The sequence below is a fragment of the Rhinopithecus bieti genome, unplaced genomic scaffold (assembly GCF_001698545.2).
Source record: "Rhinopithecus bieti isolate Rb0 unplaced genomic scaffold, ASM169854v2 scaffold_68244, whole genome shotgun sequence".
Lineage (NCBI taxonomy): Eukaryota > Metazoa > Chordata > Mammalia > Primates > Cercopithecidae > Rhinopithecus > Rhinopithecus bieti.
The window spans coordinates 262,584-280,155 of record NW_016825829.1 but is presented as its reverse complement, the minus strand read 5'-3'; the positions used below and the strand labels follow the sequence as shown (position 1 = coordinate 280,155).

General features: G+C 57.4%; 1 protein-coding gene across 8 annotated transcripts in view; it reads left to right on the top strand.

The window, feature by feature from the left end:
- The window catches only part of RGS12 (regulator of G protein signaling 12), a 136,956-nt gene that overhangs the window by 116,522 nt on the left and 2,862 nt on the right, over positions 1 to 17,572 (top strand). For 5 of the 8 annotated variants that reach the window (XM_017863163.1, XM_017863162.1, XM_017863161.1 and 2 more), the window contains 8 exons: positions 1,616 to 1,692; positions 3,386 to 3,580; positions 3,909 to 3,982; positions 4,488 to 4,614; positions 6,637 to 6,733; positions 8,873 to 8,952; positions 9,333 to 9,486; positions 11,152 to 11,700. In XM_017863163.1, coding sequence (XP_017718652.1) covers positions 1,616 to 1,692; positions 3,386 to 3,580; positions 3,909 to 3,982; positions 4,488 to 4,614; positions 6,637 to 6,733; positions 8,873 to 8,952; positions 9,333 to 9,486; positions 11,152 to 11,700 — 1,353 coding nt within the window. Of the gene's footprint in view, positions 1 to 1,615; positions 1,693 to 3,385; positions 3,581 to 3,908; positions 3,983 to 4,487; positions 4,615 to 6,636; positions 6,734 to 7,395; positions 8,153 to 8,872; positions 8,953 to 9,332; positions 9,487 to 11,151; positions 12,921 to 17,572 lie in introns of those variants that run through there. The other 3 variants (XM_017863164.1, XM_017863165.1, XM_017863166.1) reach the window with 3 other exon arrangements.

Sequence of the window (17,572 nt, the reverse complement as noted above, 5' to 3'; positions counted from 1 at the left end):
AAAAAAAAAAAGGCGGGGGGGCCAGGCATGGTGGCTCATGCCTGTAATCCCAGCACTTTGGGAGGCTGAGGTGGGCAGATCAACTGAGGTCAGAAGTTTGAGACCAGCCTGGCCAACATGGTGAAACCCCGACTCTACTAAAAATACAAAAACTAGCCAGATGTGATGGTGCATGCCTGTAATCCCAGCTACTCAGGAGGCTGAGGCAGGAGAATTACTTGAACCCAGGAAGTGGAGGTTGCAGTGAACTGAGATTGTTCCATTGCACTTCAGCCTGGACAACAGAGCGAGACTCCGTCTCAAAAGAAGGAAAAAAAATTAGCTGGGTGTGGTGGTGGGCACTTTTAGTCCCAGTTACTCAGGAGGCTGAGGCATGAGAATCACTTGAACCTGGGAGGCGGAGGTTGCAGTGAGCCGAGAACTACACTCCAGTTTGGGTGACAGAGCAAGACTGTCTCAAAAAACAAATAAATAAAACCAAACCTTGATAGCAGTGGGGCACGGTGGCTCATGCCTTTAAATCCCAGTGCTTTGGCCGGGGGCAAGGTGTGAGGATCATTTGAGCCTAGGAATTCAACACCAGCCTGGGCAACATAGCAAGACACTCATCTCTACAAATAAAAATACACATTAGCCAAGTGTGGTGGCGCACCTGTAGTCCTAGCTGTTGGGGGGACTGAGGTGGGAAGAAAATTGCTTGGGTCCTGGAGTTGGAGGCTGCCGTGAGCTATGATGGTGCCACTGCACCCCAGCCTGGGGGACACAACGACACTCTGTCTCTGAAAAACACAAAGCAAACCAAAAAAATAAAACCCGAACTGCAGGCACTCCCAGAACTAACACATTCTGATCTTGGCCCAGGATATGGCCTGGGCATCTGTTCCTGTGGAAGGTGGCTGCAGTCTGGAGGCCAGTGGGTCTGGGAGCTGCCTTCCCCTCTCCCCTTAGGTCCCAGAGCCCATGCACAGCAGCGTGGTTTGGGAGCAGGTGCTGTTTGAAAAGTCCTTTCTGTGTCAGAATTTTCATGATTTGTAGATTAGCCTAAGAATATAGTTAGTTGAGGTGGGTGACAATTGACACTTCATTATGGTTCACGTCAGGACGTCAGAGAAAAAGGATGGGGACTGAGTGGGACTGGAGGCCGCATCCACCTGAGAGCGCAGGCTGTTGCCACAGCGGGGGGGTTCCAGTTAGGCCCAGAAACTACATTTGGGGATGAAAGCTCCAGATGGAGTGGAGGAAAGGCCCTGGCCGGGACGTACACCTGGGTCCGTGCTGTGGAACTGCATGTACTGACGTGACTTATTGGGCACCTGCCATGAGCCAAGCATGTTTTGGAGCCAGGATGTGGCGGTGGACAGGGCAGAGAGTGGCGTCTCCGCTTCGTGGTGGGTAGAGCCGCACTGGTCCCTGACTGGCTTCCAGGGTTAGGAAGACACATGTGACTTGTCTCCACCGAGCGAGGCGAGGCGGTGCCTTGTGGGGAGGGCTTCCTGGCGTCTGCCCTACGTGCTGTGTGTCTGTCTGCTCAGCCTAAAGGGGACAGAGGGTTGGGAGATGGGACCAAATAAATAGGGTTTTGATTGACGTGAGTCACTGTGTTTCCCCCGTCAAGACCCCCTGCATGCCAATGGAGGCCTGTGTCGCCGAGAGTCCCAGGGCTCTGTGTCCTCTGCAGGGAGCCTGGACCTGGTGAGTCACTGTCTCCCCTTATCCCACAGGCCTCAGGCTCAGGGCTGTCCCCACCAGCTGACTGGTGACACCTCTGCCCCACAGAAACCTGCGTTTACAAAACCCAGCGTTCACTTTGCAAAGCTGGGGGACGAGGCTCGGGTGCCGGCCCAGGCATAGTGGCAAAGTGCAGGGTGGCCCAAGGCCCCAGCCTCATGGTCCCCCAGCCTAGGGCTCCTGAGAGGGCACGAAAAACTATTAGTTATACGAGGGAGGGAACTCATTAAAGTATCTTTGGATTTATTTCTTGAGTCGTTTTGTTGTAATTTAGTTTTTGTGAACTCCCACTAAGAATCAACAGAAGGCGTCGAGAGCAGGCGCTCCCTGTCTCACCGCGTGAGCGTCACATGCACTCCCGCACTGCAGTGTTTGCCCCTCTGCCTGCGGGCCGCTTGTCTCCCGCACCCTCTCACGCCTGCTCACTGTTTGGCTGGTGCTCTTCCTGGCCCCAGTTTCCAGCAGATGAGGGAGATGAGCGGGCGCAGGCAGGACTCGTGAGCTCATTAGATGTTGTTTGATAGGAATTTTGGAAAACCTCACTGGTTGCCAGCATCCTAGTCATTTGAAATTTTCAGGCAGGAATGAATGTAGAATATGATTTCTTCTTCAGTTGTTCCAAATAACACTGAAAGCTGTAAGGATTTACCAGGTGTCAGTTAGCTCCTGCTGCCTAATACCTCCCCACCCCCAAACTCAGAGACTGAAAACAATTACTGTTGTGCTGGGTCTCTGGGTCAGTTTGGTGGTTCTGCCCATTCTGGCCAGCCTTGCCTGTGTGTTTCTGGTTACCTGGCACAGGAGCCAGCTGGCTGGTCCCAGAGGCCCTCAGTTACATGACTGGCCCTTGCTGGCCCTTGGCTGGAGCAGGAGCACTGACAGGACCCTTCGTTTGCCTCACCCAGCAGGCCAGTTCACCCCATCCCACAGCTGTCTCAGGGACCCCAACACTGAGCAGAGGAGGACGGCCTCTGGAGGCCCAGGCTTGGAGCCGCTCCTTCTGCCGACTGAGGTCTGGGCTGGGGCTGACTCCACCTCTTCATGAGAGGAGCCACAAAGCCATATTACGAGGGGCACGGAGACAGGGAAGGGGATGGTTGGGCCATTTTGTGCAGCCAGCCTACCACTGTACAAACTAGTTTCCTGAAATAATGCTCAGGGAAAAGAGACTTCAGACTACCAAAAGGCAGTGATGATGAAGTAACAGTCCAGGCGAGGTTTACATTGGAACGATGTGCTGGGGGAGCTGTGTATAGAGAGGATAGCGTGCTGGAACCCAGAGCCCCAGGAGGGAGGGGTCCTCACAGGGCAGCTTCAGTGGGCCCCACAGGACCACCCTGCTTCTGGGTGGAGAAGCCCAGATGTGCCTTCTGAGCAGAGCCGCATCAGGGCCCATGCTGTCCTGAGCACGATGGCCAGTGAGGCCCAGAGCTGAGAGAATGATGACTGCTCTCCCGTGTTAATTCACAAAACCCAACACCTCAGGCAGTGTGGACTGAGCCTGAGATGTGTGTACCTGGGGAGCTGCAGTTAGGACAGTGGCAGGGCACCAGCCTCTCCAGCACGTGAGGCCTGGGCCAGCTGGGCTGCTCTGGGAGATGCCCCGCACCCCTGTGATGCTGGTGCCCGCTTGACTGCTTGTCTCCCCACTCCCCAGTCGGAGGCCTGCAGGACTTTGGCACCCGAGAAGGACAAGGCCACCAAGCACTGCTGCATTCACCTCCCGGATGGGACATCCTGCGTGGTGGCTGTCAAGGCGGGCTTCTCCATCAAAGACATCTTGTCTGGACTTTGTGAGCGGCATGGCATCAATGGGGCGGCCGCAGACCTCTTCCTGGTGGGCGGGGACAAGGTACTGGGCCCGCCTGACCCTCGTGCTGCCCTCAGGCCATGGCCTACCTGCTCCCTGCCCCCTAGCTTTGTCAGAGTCCTCAGGCTCTCCCCTCTTGCGCTCCTCATTTCAACAGTGCCTGGAGTGGAGGCCAGATTATCTGAACTACTTGGCTGGGAGCACTTTGCATGCGGGTGCTAGGTTGGTGTGGAAAGAGTGATCGCTTTCTTTGGATGGCTATTTCTGAAGCTGCTCTTTTGCTCTGCACAGCTGTGCACCTGGGGCACATTGTTCTGCCTTTCGGGGGTGCCTCTGTGCCCACGTTGATTCTGGTCTCTTTGTTCCTCAGCCTTTGGTGCTGCACCAAGACAGTAGCATCTTGGAGTCAAGGGACCTGCGCCTAGAAAAGCGCACCTTGTTTCGGTAAGAGGAAGATCACTGTCATTCGCCTGAGGCTCCCAGAGCCAACCCCATGTGCCCACCACTTGCTGGTCTCTGCACTTAGTGGGTAGCCTGTGGATGCTCCATGCTGGGCTACGATGGGGTGTCAGTGGGGTTGGTGGGGGATGGAGGCCCACATGAGGCAGCACCCCTGCAAGCCCAGGGGTGAGAGGGGCCCTCTCCTCCCTGCCCCGTGAACAAGGACTGCCCTGGCCTGGTGAGCACAGCCCCCTAAGATGCTGAGAGGGAGGGGCAGGAGTGCTTTCTGCAGGACACTGCTGTCCCCGGAGGAGGAGGCCACAGCCCTTGCTTGGCCTGACTTTTCCCATGTGGAGGAAAGCACTTTCTGATCAGCTGGGGCTGAACTGGTGCGGGGCACACCGAGGCCTTGAGGGCGGCCTGGGGCTGTGCTGTAGTTCTGCTCGTGAACTGATCTCCTAATGAGAGCTGACATGAGTTTGTAGTGAATTTTTCCATCCCCCACCAGGCTGGATCTTGTTCCGATTAACCGGTCAGTGGGACTCAAGGCCAAGCCCACCAAGCCCGTCACGGAGGTGCTGCGGCCCGTCGTGGCCAAGTATGGCCTGGACCTCAGTGGCCTGCTGGTGAGGCTGGTGAGTGTTGCATGGGGCCCGGGCGTCGTCACCACGGGAACTGTTCCCTTTGGCAGCCTCTGTGTTGTTCACTGAAGAGGGCACACCAAGAAGCAGTGTCTTCCCCCGATGTGGTTGTCCCCCTTGGAGGAAAGGAAACAGCCTCTGCCGTCCCCAGTTCTCATTCTCTTCAGTGGGAGCCATCATGGTTTATTTGTACCTTGGTCATTCCAAAAAGAATTGATATTTGAGATGTGGTTTTGCTCCAGGGAGGCCAAAATGAGAAACAAACCAACCAGCCCCGGAATATCCCCGTATCCCCCGCTGTTGGCAAATGTGATCAGATAAGAGAGTGCGGATGGCCCTGCCCCCACAGCACCTGCTGGGCCTGGGCCGGGGCATTGTGCTGATGCCCCCAGGGCATGGTCACATGGAAATGTCCTGATTCTCACCTGCACTTTGGAGATGGAAGAACTCAGCTGGCACTTCCAGACTGCACCATTATGATGTGAATGGGATTAAGAAAGAAAACACTGCCTGGGGTGGTGACAGCAGGCACTGGGCAGGCCATGCGAGACAGGGAGAGCTGGGCCCCACTGAGTGTGCTCCAGAGCGTGGGGGTTTAGGGGCACAGCGTCCGCCTAGTCTTCTTTCCTTGTCAACTTTATTGGAGCAATGATTTCAAGTATTTTCAGGATTTAAATTTTCCCGGAAACTACACTCAAAATTATTCAAGGACTTTGAAGTGAACAAGAAGAACCTATTAAATTATTTACAGACACCACCTCTGAGGGTAACCAGAAACCTCTTTCCTGCACTGCAGGCTCCATCCTGGAGTCCAGAAATCTGCTGGTCGGAGGCAGACCTGGCCTGGCTCCCAGGTGTGCCCCTTTGGCCGACTCTGTGGAGATGCAAAGCAATTACTTAGCCCCTGTGTGTTGCAGTTTCCCTGACTGTAAAATGGAGTTGGTCGTGGCAGTGTGCTCTTGGCATGGTTTGGGGGCGCCAGGGTGGAAGGGCTGGCTGCAGTCAGGCTGGTTCTCTGTGAGCTGTGGCCCTTGGCTGCCGAGGGCGCCAGGCCAGGCAGGGTTTGGGCTGTGTGGGCTATGGAGGATTTGTGTGGAATGGGTTGTTTGGGATGTGGCTTTTTCTCAGATGCTTTCTGCTGACCTCTCCAGTGAATTCTGTGGCCCCCCTGTGCCCACGAATGTGGTAGAGAAGGCGGGACCTGGGGCAGCTCCTCTGCTTCCCCCCGCAAGGCCCACCACGCCTGCCCAGCGGACTGGCCCCTTCAGGAGCTTAGAGCCTCTCCCGCCTGGCATTGGATGGCTGTCGTTCCCCTGACTGACAGATTGTGAATGCTAAACACGTTCAGATGTCTTTTCTTAACAGTGATTATGGCAGGTGAAGAGTCAGATTCTCTGCCAGAGGAGAACTCTGATGCAGACAAGAACTCCAGCCCTGTGGCTAGTGGCATTTCATTTCAACCTCAGACCTGGTCCTAAAGTTGTCTGTCTTTGCTTCCTTGTTTACAAAGGAGAACAACTGCTCTCAGTATTCCCCTCATAGCAGTTTCCAGGGTCAGTATTTCACTATAGCAGCCTCCGAGGGTCAGTGTTCCCTTCGTAGCAGTGTCCGAGGGTCAGTGAGTGGGTTCTTAGGGAGGCCACCATTGAGGTTGTGAGCAATGTGGAGACTTACACGGGCTTCACTTCCTATTTCCAAGTATTTTACATGCATTTTATAGCATTAGATGTGTGGGTGAAGGTGCTTCCAGTGTTGACACGTTGCCCTGCCCCTGGGCCTTGGAGGGCCCGGTGTGGGAGGCACTGCCCACGCAGTTCCTCAGGGCACTCCTTACCCATGTCAGGAGCCCGGCTCAGCCCTAGCACGTGTGCCTCAGTCAGGCAGGCCTCACCTTAGGGCCATCTCCTGCATGATTCCATCAAGCCTAGGACAGTCGCGCAGTCGGGTGGGATCACACACATCTGTTCCCTGAAGTTCCAATCTGGGTAAATTATTCAGTGCCCATCTCTGCCCTAGAGTGGAGAGAAGGAGCCCCTGGACCTTGGCGCCCCTATATCGAGTCTGGACGGACAGCGGGTTGTCTTGGAGGAGAAGGATCCTTCCAGAGGAAAGGGTGAGTAGGGCCAGCGCAGCGGATGGGGAGAGGGTGAGTGGGTCCAGTGCATGGGAGGGTGCTATGGAGCCGCTGCAGGGGAGGGGGCAGGCGGGGCCGGTGCAAAGAAGAGGGTGAGTGAGGCCAGCACAGGGGAGGGGCAGATGGGGCTTGCACAGAAGTGGGGGGGTGGCCTGCGCAGGGTAGAGGGTGAGTGGGGCCAGCGCAGGGGGGACTGTGGGGTTGGCATAGAGGAGACAGCGGGGCTGGTGCAGGGGAGGGGGCTGTGAGGTTGGCATAGGGGAGAGGGCGAGCAGGGCCAGTGCAGCGGGGGCTGTGGGGTTGGCATAGGGGAGAGGGTGAGCGGGGCCGGTGCAGGGGAATGGGTAAGTGGGGCTTGCGCAGGAGAGAGGGCAGGTGGGGCTGTCCCAGGGGAGGGGGAGGCTTTTGAGTCAGTACACAAAAGGGAAATGGTCTGGGTCGCTTGGTCCCTCCTTGGTACCCTGATCTGGCGCCCTTCCCTCCGGGCACAAAACAGGAAGCCAGGGCAGTAGACAGCTGTGCTCTGCCCAGCAAAGTGGAGGCTGCAGGCTCAGTCATTTGGGCTGGTTCTGCAGTTCCTTGTGTGCAGGGAATCAGGTGGTTGACAGAGCTCTTTTCCATGTGTTCCTTGGTCATGACAGTCCTGCCCTGGGGAAGCTGGGGTCCGGCCAGCAGCCTTCAGAGATGAGCTCGTCTCCCGGCCCCCACCTCATCCTGACGCGCAGGAGCTGGCCCTCCTTAGAGCCCTGGTTGAGAACCGTGTGTGAGGACGGTTGCTCAGACCCAGGAGGGTGGGTCCTGTTTGTAGCTGTCCCCAAGGACAGGCAGAGGCGTGGCCTTAGCGCCTGCAGGTGCAGCTGCCATAAGGAGGTGTGTCTCTTGGGAAGAGCTTTCTGGAAACCCACCTGCAGACATTCTAGGTAGAGAGCTCACTTTGTGAGGAACCACTTCAGGTGACATTGGGCTGCCCCTCTGCTTTTCAGGTTGTTGGCCCTGATGATGTCATGCAGGGCATACGTGGCTCCCTTGTCCCCACCCAGGGAGACCTGGGCCATGGGTCCTAGTCAGAAGCAAGCACTGAGGTCATTAGCCCTGGAGCTCCAACCCTTCTCTCCCCAGCTCCTCACAGAGCAGAGACCCTTCCCCTAGCCCACCCTTTGCTCTAGGGAAAGCCTTGCCCCGGACCCTGACACCCAGGCAGGTGGGGCAGGCACAGCATGTGTAACCAGCAGGGCGGCCAGCAGCTTTGCCCCAGCTGACCCCCTGTGCCCAGGGCCTGTGGGGCCTCGGAGCCTGTTTATGTACAGGCAAGGCCTGTGGTGAGCTTGGTGCTCAGCACTTTTGTAGGGTTGTGTGCGGGGCAGGAGCGCGACTCCTCCAGTCCACATCCTGGGTCAGAGAAATGGCTAAGACCGTTAGTGCGGCCAGACAGGCCAGCCTGTGGCCCTGACAATGGGGCAAACGGCTGTATTGAAAATATGTCACAGATGGTGCAGTGGTTCACGCCTGTAATCCCAGCACTTTGGGAGGCTGAGTCAGGCAGATCACCTGAGGTCAGGAGTTCGAAACCAGCCTGGCCAGCATGGTGAAACCTCGTCTTTACTAAAAATGCAAAAATTAGCTGGGCGTGGTGGCGCATGCCTGTAGTCCCAGCTACATGGGAGGCTGAGGCAGGAGAATTGCTTGAACCCGGGAGGTGGAGGTTGCAGTGAGCCGAGATCACGCCACTGCACTCCAGCCTGGGTGACAGAGTGAGACTATCTCAAAAAAAGAAAAGAAAGAAAAATAAAATATGTCGTAAATATAAGACTCTGACTTTCTAAAGAATATTTATGCCAAGTAGTGTATGAAATGAGCTTTTCAATTTCAACATCACTCCTCCAGCAAGTCCTAGCAAGTCCCTAGTTAGATGTACAGAGCCCCGCTGTGCGCATGGAGGACAGGTCCCCTCTCCTGTCCCGTGGGGCCTCCCCTCCGGGCTGTCCATGGTGAATAAGGGCAGCAGATGCCTGTGGCTTCTCTACAGCTTTGCTATCGGAGACAGTAGGAGCAGGTTGTCTACGAAACATTCAGATGGATTTGCGAGTCCCTGAAATCATAAAGCTTTCTTATGTTTAGCATCCACAGATAAACAGAAAGGTGTGCCAGTCAAACAGAACATAGCTGTAAATTCCAGCTCCAGAAACCACTCGGCTACGGTAATTCCCCGCCCTGGCCCACCCTGTGCCCCGCTCCTCTCGCTGTGGCCCCACCTGCTCTGCGCAGTGCCCTGGCGCTTTCCTCACCGCCTGCTTATCACGTGTGTCTCCCCACGCTCCTTGGTGGGGTCTCTCTGGTCCCTGCCGATGCCCAGCTCCCTCTTACCTGCCAAGGACTGGCTTTTTTCTGAGGTGGGAGTGGTTGTGCCTTAAATGCTATTCTTGTTTGTAATCTTTATCATTGCAATGGTTTTTCTGCAATGCATGTAAATTCTGTATCAATGCAATCTATTTCATGAGCCTTCTAATCTCTAACTAATGAATGATAAATTGTCGTGTATTGAAATGAAAGTAGAACTTTGACTTTCCTTCTAATGCAGGGAGAGGAAAGAACACTAGGCAAGTCTAATTCTATTAAAATAAAAGGAGAAAATGGAAAAAATGCTAGGGATCCCCGGCTTTCAAAGAGAGAAGAATCTATTGCAAAGATTGGGAAAAAAAAATATCAGAAAATTAATTTGGACGAAGCAGAGGGTATGTGAACTTTTAAAACTTCCACGTTTTAGTAAATGCACAGTTAGTTTCCAGTATAGTCCGTAGATCTGCTCTGAGCTGTCAGCATCTGGGTGACTGCAGTCCGTCCCTGTGGCCTGGAAGACATGTTTCTCCTGGGGGCAGTCTGTGGGCTGTTGGGATCACTTCACCAAAACCCCAGTTTTGAGACTGAGTGCCAGGCCTCCTAGGGCGTCAGGGGCAGCCGATGTGAGCAGCACTGTCTGCCCTGAGATGCCTGAGGCCCCTGCAGGCTCTGCCTCCCTCTCACCCCGGCTCTTCCCTATGGCCCCACCACTGGCTTGTGCTGGGGTCCCCAGCGTGGCTGGAGGCACAGTTAGCATTAGAGAGTCCACCCCAGGTGGAGCTGGGCGCCCAGGTTAGGGGAGGTGGAGCACCCTGGCCTGGAAGGGCCGTGGGCTTGCTGAGCTCTGTTGGCCACGGGGATCAGTGAGGAAGGTCAGCCTGCACACCGCCGGCCTCCAGGAGAGGCGACAGGCACACTGGCAGACTGAGATGGAGAGATGAGTCCTTTCTTGAAGCTGCTTTTTCTCCAGAAGTTATAACAAAGAGAAGCATTGAAAACAGAATCAAAACCAACAGCGGTCACTGTGACCTGAATTTTCATCCAGGGCGGACTTGCCAGTCCACTTGGCTTGTCACAGCTTTGTCACAGCTGGCTGTGGAGTCCAACCTCACAGTAAAACTGTAAAACACACCTCCAGCCTTTGTCGGCCACCAAACACAAATCACACACCCTCTTTGAAGCTTGTATGTTTCTGAGAACCAGTGAAATCAGAGATTTTAGATCCCTTGTAGTTGTTAAAAACTCAGAGTGTAATTCCAGTGCTAGAGAAAGCCCAGTTTAGATACCATCTACCTCGGTGGCCTTGGGGCCTGCTATACTAGAAAACCCAGCCCAGGTAAGAGAAGGAGAGTTCTGGAGGAGCCAGTGAAGAAGCTGGAGGCACCTGCGGCCTCCGCAGTGGGTGGGCTGTGGGGCACCTGTCCTGGCCCCTCGCGGCTGTGGAGCTTTGGCGGGGAGCGGGAGAGCACATGTTGCCCCCTCTACCCTAGGCTTGGGAGGACCACCCTCTGCGCAGAGGCACTGACCCTGAGAGGCAGGCGTGGATTTGAGGGTGCCCCTTCCCAGACCACCCGTCTCAGAGCCTTCCTCTCCTCCCCCTCCTTGGGTTCACCCTGCTCCCAACTTTGAGGACTGCAGCTGCAGCTGGGACTCAGGGGGGTGCCTCAGATGCTGACCAACCAGAGAAGGGGCCAGTCCTCAGAGGGCCCCAAGGGTTAAATTGAAAGCCCAGGCCATAGAGTCCCACAGTATCCCACTCAGACGGCATCAGCGCATAACCGTGTTGAGTCCAGTGTCTCGTTTGTTCAACTCACACAGCGTGGTTTTCAGGGAGTACACAGCGTTTTCAGACTCCTGAAGACAGAGTGTGCTAGAAGCCCCAGGGCTCTCCCTTTTGCTGTCTGTGGGAAGATAGTGTGGACGGAAAAGGGCTCTTGTTGACCCACAGCCAATAGGGCGTAAGGACAGCCCAGGATGAGAGCTTTCTAGAATGTTCTGCTGTGATGGGCATTAATATGAAACTCTCTAAAACATGGTCACTCTGGGTTTTCTTCCAATAGAGTTTTTTGAGCTTATTTCCAAAGCTCAGAGCAACAGAGCAGATGACCAACGTGGGCTGCTAAGGAAGGAAGACCTGGTGTTGCCAGAGTTCCTCCGTTTACCTCCTGGTTCCACAGAACTCACCCTCCCCACTGCAGCTGCCGTGGTCAAGGGCTTTAGCAAGAGAAGCGCCACAGGCAACGGCCGGGAGAGTGCCTCCCCGCCCAGCGAGCAGTGGGAGCCAGCCCAGGAGAGCAGCGACAGCCCGTCCACCAGCCCGGGCTCAGTCCCCAGCCCCCCTGGGCCTCCCGGGACGACCCCCCCCGGGCAGAAGTCTCCCAGCGGGTCCTTCTGCACTCCCCAGTCTCCCGTCTCCCTCGCGCAGGAGGGCACCACGCAGATCTGGAAGAGGCAGTCTCGGGAAGTGGAGGCCGGGGGCATCCAAACGGTGGAGGATGAGCACGTGGCCGAGCTGACCCTGATGGGGGAGGGGGACATCAGCAGCCCCAACAGCACCTTGCTGCCGCCGCCCTCCGCCCCCCAGGACGTGCCAGGACCTTCCAGACCAGGTACCTCCAGGTTCTGATCCCTCTACCTTGGCCCCGTCAGCATGGTCTGCTCAGCTTCCAGTCAGAAGGACAGCGGGACCCCGGCTACCACTGTTTGCTGGTGGTCTCTGTGGCCCTCCTCACCTGCTGATTGGGGGCTTTCTTGGCCCTCTTGGAAAGGGGGAGCTCGTGTGGCTGCAGGCCAGTGTCTGTCAGGATGGTCCCCCCGAGGTGCTCCAGGCAGGCATCCTGGTGTCCTGAGAGGCTCTTGCAGGAATGATGCGTGGCGGTGCCTGCAGCCGGGTCTGGGAACACCCTGGGCGAGGCCTGGGGGTTTCTGAAAATAGAGGCATTCCTTTCCAAATCTAGACAGCTACCATTTTTAGTGTTTCTGTCTCAAGACTGGAAAGCAGTAGCATTTGTCTTGAGTGAGGAAGTGAAGCCCTCTGTGTTCATAGCAGGAGAGGGCTCCGAGACACAGGCCCGTCCTCAGAAGAGCCTTCAGAGTGCAGCTCGGACCCACCGGCACCCCAGTAGCGGGTGGTGTGGGTGCTCCGGAGTGGAGGTGCCATCAGCAGGGCTCCCTGACTGCGGGTGTCACAGGCATTTCTCAGAGGAAGCAGGGGATTCAGTGGGTGTGAAGTGAACAGGATGGCCTGGCAGGCAGCAGGGATATTGCCATGAGCCACAAATACCAGAAACGGAGGCGAGGCTCCCAGCAGCCAGCAGGGAAAGCTGTTTCCAGGGGTGTGAGGGCCGTGGCCTCTGTGGCCTGTGTGGCCATTCCCTGGAGAGAGGAGCTGCTCAGGGCGTGTCATGGAGCGTGCTCGGGGGTGTGTGGACACCTCTGCTGTGGTTTGCTGCTGGGGGCGAACGGAGAGCCTCTCCGTCCTGCCCCCGGTCCGGGATGCTGATGGCAGTGAGAGGCACGCCACAGGGTTTGGTCTTGTCAGACCTGTAGCCTGGACCTCGCCGGGGGACCAGGGTGTCACGTCTGTAGATCTGTACATATCTGGCCCTTTGGAGGCCACATGTGGTGTGGGAGGGGCTCCCTGGCCCCTTTACCAGCCAGGACATGCCTGGATGAGAAAGCCTGAGGTGCCCAGTGTTCCCATCGGTGCCACTCTGCAGCCTCCGCCCCTGGCCTGAGTCCCCTCCACCCGTCTCAGTGGACACCCGTGTGGCTCTCACCTGCGTTTTGAGTCTGTTCTTCCAGGAGTAATAAATTCTGGACATCATCACTGGACTGGCTTACAACTTTTCTTTCTCATTTGAAACTTTGTTTTCACTTCAGAAAATAATAAAAGTATCTTAATCCAGGGGAAATATTACACATTTTTAGGAGATTAAGTGGATTTACCTTAATCTACTGGCTTTTAAAAATATACCATCCACTGAACAAAACTCTTGAGCGCCTGGTGTGCTCCCAACAGCACAGCCATGCAGCAGGATGGCAGAAGGGATGGTGGCCCTGTGGGTGGGTGCTGAGATGAGCTGGCCCGCTGGCCCTCGGGCTGCAGTCCTGCACCCACACCCCGGCCACGCGGCCCTGGGACTGTGGCTGGCTCTGCGCACATGTGTGGCATGTGTAGGGCTGCCTGGGAGGGCCAGACAGACCCACGTTGGGGGTTAGTTCTTCTGCCTGCCAAGGGCCATTAGCACGGAGGTGGTTTACAGTGCAGGCCCAGCCGAGCACCCCAGCTGACGGTTTATAGTACAGGGCCCAGACTGGACGTCCCTGACACATTTGTGGCAGGAGGGTGGCTGGTACCGGCCTTGGGAGGAGCAGGTCCCCTGCACTCTGGTGGCTGCCCCTGACTGCCACTGGACAGAACTGGTTCCCTGCCCTGCTGGCTCCTCAGCCCCTGGGCAGGTGGGTACCCTGGACCCTTGGCTCTTGGGCTCTGTCCTAGGAGGAGACCCAGTGGGAGAAGGAGGTGGGAGTGACTTTGGCCATAGGTCCTAGGTCTGTGTCTTCCACATGCCTGTCCCTGGCGACACAGGACAACTGCTGAGGACCTGCCCAGTCTTTCTGGCGATGCTGGCTCTGGCCTGCTGGGGAGCCTTGGGACGGAAACTGCTCTGTGCAGCTTGCTTTCTGGAACCCCTGCTCTAATGGGATTCTCTGTATTGGAGAGTTCGCCCGCCCATGGCGGCAAAGGAAACAGGCTGTGAACACCATGGCGGCCTGATGGAACCTCTTTCACGTCTGTGGCCCGGGACGAGCCTGGACTGAGTGCTGAGCCGTCCATTGTCAGAGTTTAGGAGCTTGGGGGTCGTCGAGGGCCAAGCTCTCCGACGCTGACAGTTGCTGTGGGATGCTTCCTCACAATGTGGTAGCCGCCTTGGACCCAGCGTCCACAGTTGCTGTGGGATGCTCCTACAATGTGGTAGACCGCCTTGACCCAGCGTCCCCCCCCCGGGGTGAGAAACACAACAGGAGGTGCAGCCAAGCCCACAGGCTCCCGCCCTTCCCATTGCCACAGTGGGCAGCATGCCAGCTACGTGTGGAGGCTGCCAGCAATAGCCCTGAGGTATGGGGAGTCTCCACAGAGCTGTGCTGTGCCACCCCACCCTTCCAGCTTCAGTGCCACGCACTGTGCCACCCTGTCCTAGTCCCAGTGCCACGTGCCACACCATCCCATCCTAGCCCCAGCGCCACGTGCCATGCCACCCTGTTCTAGCCTCAGCACCACGTGGTGCTCCACCCCGCCCTTCTAGCCTCAGTATCACGCACCGCACTGCCCCATCCTTCTAGCCCCAGCGCCACACGCCACGCGGCACTCCACCCCATCTGTCTAGTCCCAGCACCATGCACCGAGACCCGTCAGGCCCTGCAGGCTGGCCACTACCCCCATGCATGTCTGGTCCCCAGTGGCATGTGGGTGGGTCTCATTTCCCTTTGGCCACTTGCTGCCAGACCGCCCAGTCTAATGGCCCTGAGTGTTAGCTATCTGACACACACAACAGAGGCTGCAAGTGGGAGAAGTGCCAGGCCCCTCGCAAGGCTCCAGGGCATGCTGACGGGTGTGTGTGTCCACACAGTGCTCTGTGTATGAGTCCGTTCTCCTGCTGCTATGAAGAAATACCCGAGACTGGGTAATTTATAAAGAAAAGAGATTTAATTGACTCACAGTTCCGCATGGCTGGGGAGGCCTCAGGAAACTTACAGTCATGGCTGAAGGCACCTCTTCACAGGGCAGCAGGAGAGAGAATGAGAACCAGCAGGGGAAATGCCAGACGTTTATAAAACCATCAGCTCTTCTGAGATTCGCTCACTATCATGAGAACAGCATGGGGGGAGCCGCCCCCAGGATCCGATTTCCCTCTACCTGGTCCCACCCTTGACACCTGGGGATTATCACAATTCACGGTGAGATTTGGGTGGGGACACGGAGCCAAACCATGTCAGTGTGTCAGGCAGATATGCCCACATGCGTGCACGCCTGGTGTGTGCGCGTGTGGCATGTGTCGGGGTGTGCACCTGCCCTGTGTCTGCATGGCAGGTTTTGTGCGTATCTGTCTTGACACAGAAACCCTCCAAAATGCTCACCTTCCGTTCTCGTGGGGAGGGAGCAAATGTCCCTCCAGCACTGCTGCATCCCGCCTTTAGCAGTCATCTTCTATCCCTGCACCGAAGCAGATGTCTGCGCTTTGTGCTTTCACAAAGGAGAGAGGCATTCCAAAGGTCACGTGCACCCACACCCGAGTTTCCAATGCACAGTGCTCCTTCCGTACGCGCAGTCTTAAAACGGGTTCTCACGGTCGTGTTGGTAATAATTCCCAATGGTCTTCTTAACCAGATCTGCTTGGTTTCCAACAACAAGCCCAGGAGCTGGGTGGTCTCACTGCTGCCCAGCTGGCTGCAAGGCCACAATCAGGGGTCCTGGCCAGGGGCTGGAGGCCAGTGGCTCCTCCCAGCCCCTTTGGTAAGGCTGAGTGCCCAGCCCCATGGCCGGCTGAGCTCCTAGTGCAGACGTCCCAAGAGGACGGACTCCACCTGCCGGCAGAGAGCTGCTAGGCACCGCCTCAGGAGGGGTCCTCACATAACTGTCCTGGGACTGGAGTCCCCTGGGGCAGCTTACTGGGTGGGGGCAGGGGTTACTCAACCTGGAGGCGCCAGTGTCCCCAAGGGACACATTCGGGCCCAGTGGCTGCTCTCAGGGCGCCTGGAGCTCAGCTACCCACCAGGTGTGCGATGCTTGCCTGCTGGGGCTTCTGCAGTGAGGTCACGCCCCTCACCCTGGGGGTGAAAGTACGCCCCGTGGCACGGCCACTGTGTTGTACCTGCTGAGGCCCCGGTGAGTATGCAGCCCCGCCTGGCTCCTGCTCTGTCCAGAGCCACTCCTGTGAGAGAGGCCTCCTCAGCAGCTCCTGTGCCCAGCCCTCCGCAGGAACAGATGCAGCTTAGACCCCCTCACTCTGATGTGGACTGAGAGTGCTGGCTTTCTTGGGGACACAGCCCCAGGAGCCTGCCATTGGTCTCAGGCCTGCAGAGCTGCTGAGGGCATCTGCTAGGTGCCTCTCCAGAGCCTCCTCTCCCCAGAGCACCTCCTGGCTCCTGCCCAGCTCCGTGGTTCCCCAGGGGCTTCCTGAACTGACCAGCGGGCCTGGGCCCTCCTCCACAGCCCCTAGCCCGGTTGTGACACGTGTTCCTCCTGGATCCCACCACAAGCCACCCTAGGTTGCTCCCTCTCCTTCCCTGAAGTGTCTGCCCCACCTGAAGTTCCAGCCAGGTCTTGCAGAGTGGAAGTCTCAGGCCTGCAAGTGACCATGACCTGGCCCACCCTCATGTTCCCTCCAGGACTGGCCACCTGTGCCCGTTTCAGCCGGTACTACTGGAGCTCTGGCCTGCAGCCCCTCCCTGGGGTCTGCCACATGCACTCCTGTGCCCTGAGTCATCCCTACTCCCCTATTCCCCACACACCACGCTATGCACCCTGCTGGGCGCTGTCCACTCCCTCGCCAATGCCCAGCAAATATTTGAGGAGCTCTATCCCAGCCCCAGCCCATCACAGACACAGTCATGATCCTGGCTGGGGACCCACATGAACGGGGGACCTTGGGGGGTCACACTCTGGAACTAGGGTTCTGGGGATACTCTTTCCCATGGCAGCCCATCAGCAGGAGTGCACGGGCCTCGGCAGGAGCCCGTGGGGGGCGCTGTGGTGGGAAAGCTGGGAAGGGAAGGGACCTTGGGAGCCAGAGTAGATTGTGGGGTCCCTGCCTCTGGCTCCCCCTCACTCCCCACTTCCTGCCATGTTCTCAGTGTGAGCCGGCTCAGCCATGCCTGGGTGTCCTTGTGCCCTGCAAGCTTCCAAGGGGCACTGGGGAGGCTTAACAGGAGGTGACTGTGCTTGGCAGCACAGATGATTTGGAGCATGGAGGCAGAGGCTGAGCAAAGTGCCTGGGGGACGGGGTCCCTCTGGGGGCAGGAAGGGCAGTGGGATAGATGCCAGGCCTGGGTCTCAAAGGAGAGCCTGGGAGGGCTCAGGCCATGCCCCTGCTCCCGCTGTGCCTGCTGGGGTTCCTGACTCAGCCTTGAGGACCAGGGTGGGGCAGAAGCCTGACCTCTATGGCCCCAGGCCTAGGCCAGAGCAGCTGGCAGTGGCTGGCACAGAGACATTCATGGACAAGTGTCTGGGAGGCCTGGGGGCAACCGGCAGCCAGTGAGGGGCCCGCCCATGTGGAAAGAGGGGCCTTCCTGCTGTGTCTTGTGGGGTCTCCAGCAGGACCCCCTCCTGGGAAGGCTGGACAGCACAGTCGGAACCCGCAGGACTAGCCAGCTGAGGGCAGGAAGCCGTGGGGCAACAGGGAGGGGAGAGGTTCACAGGTGGCCCAAGCAGCAGGAAACGAGATCCCAGTGTGGCCTCAGGTCTGGATGTTTGGAGAT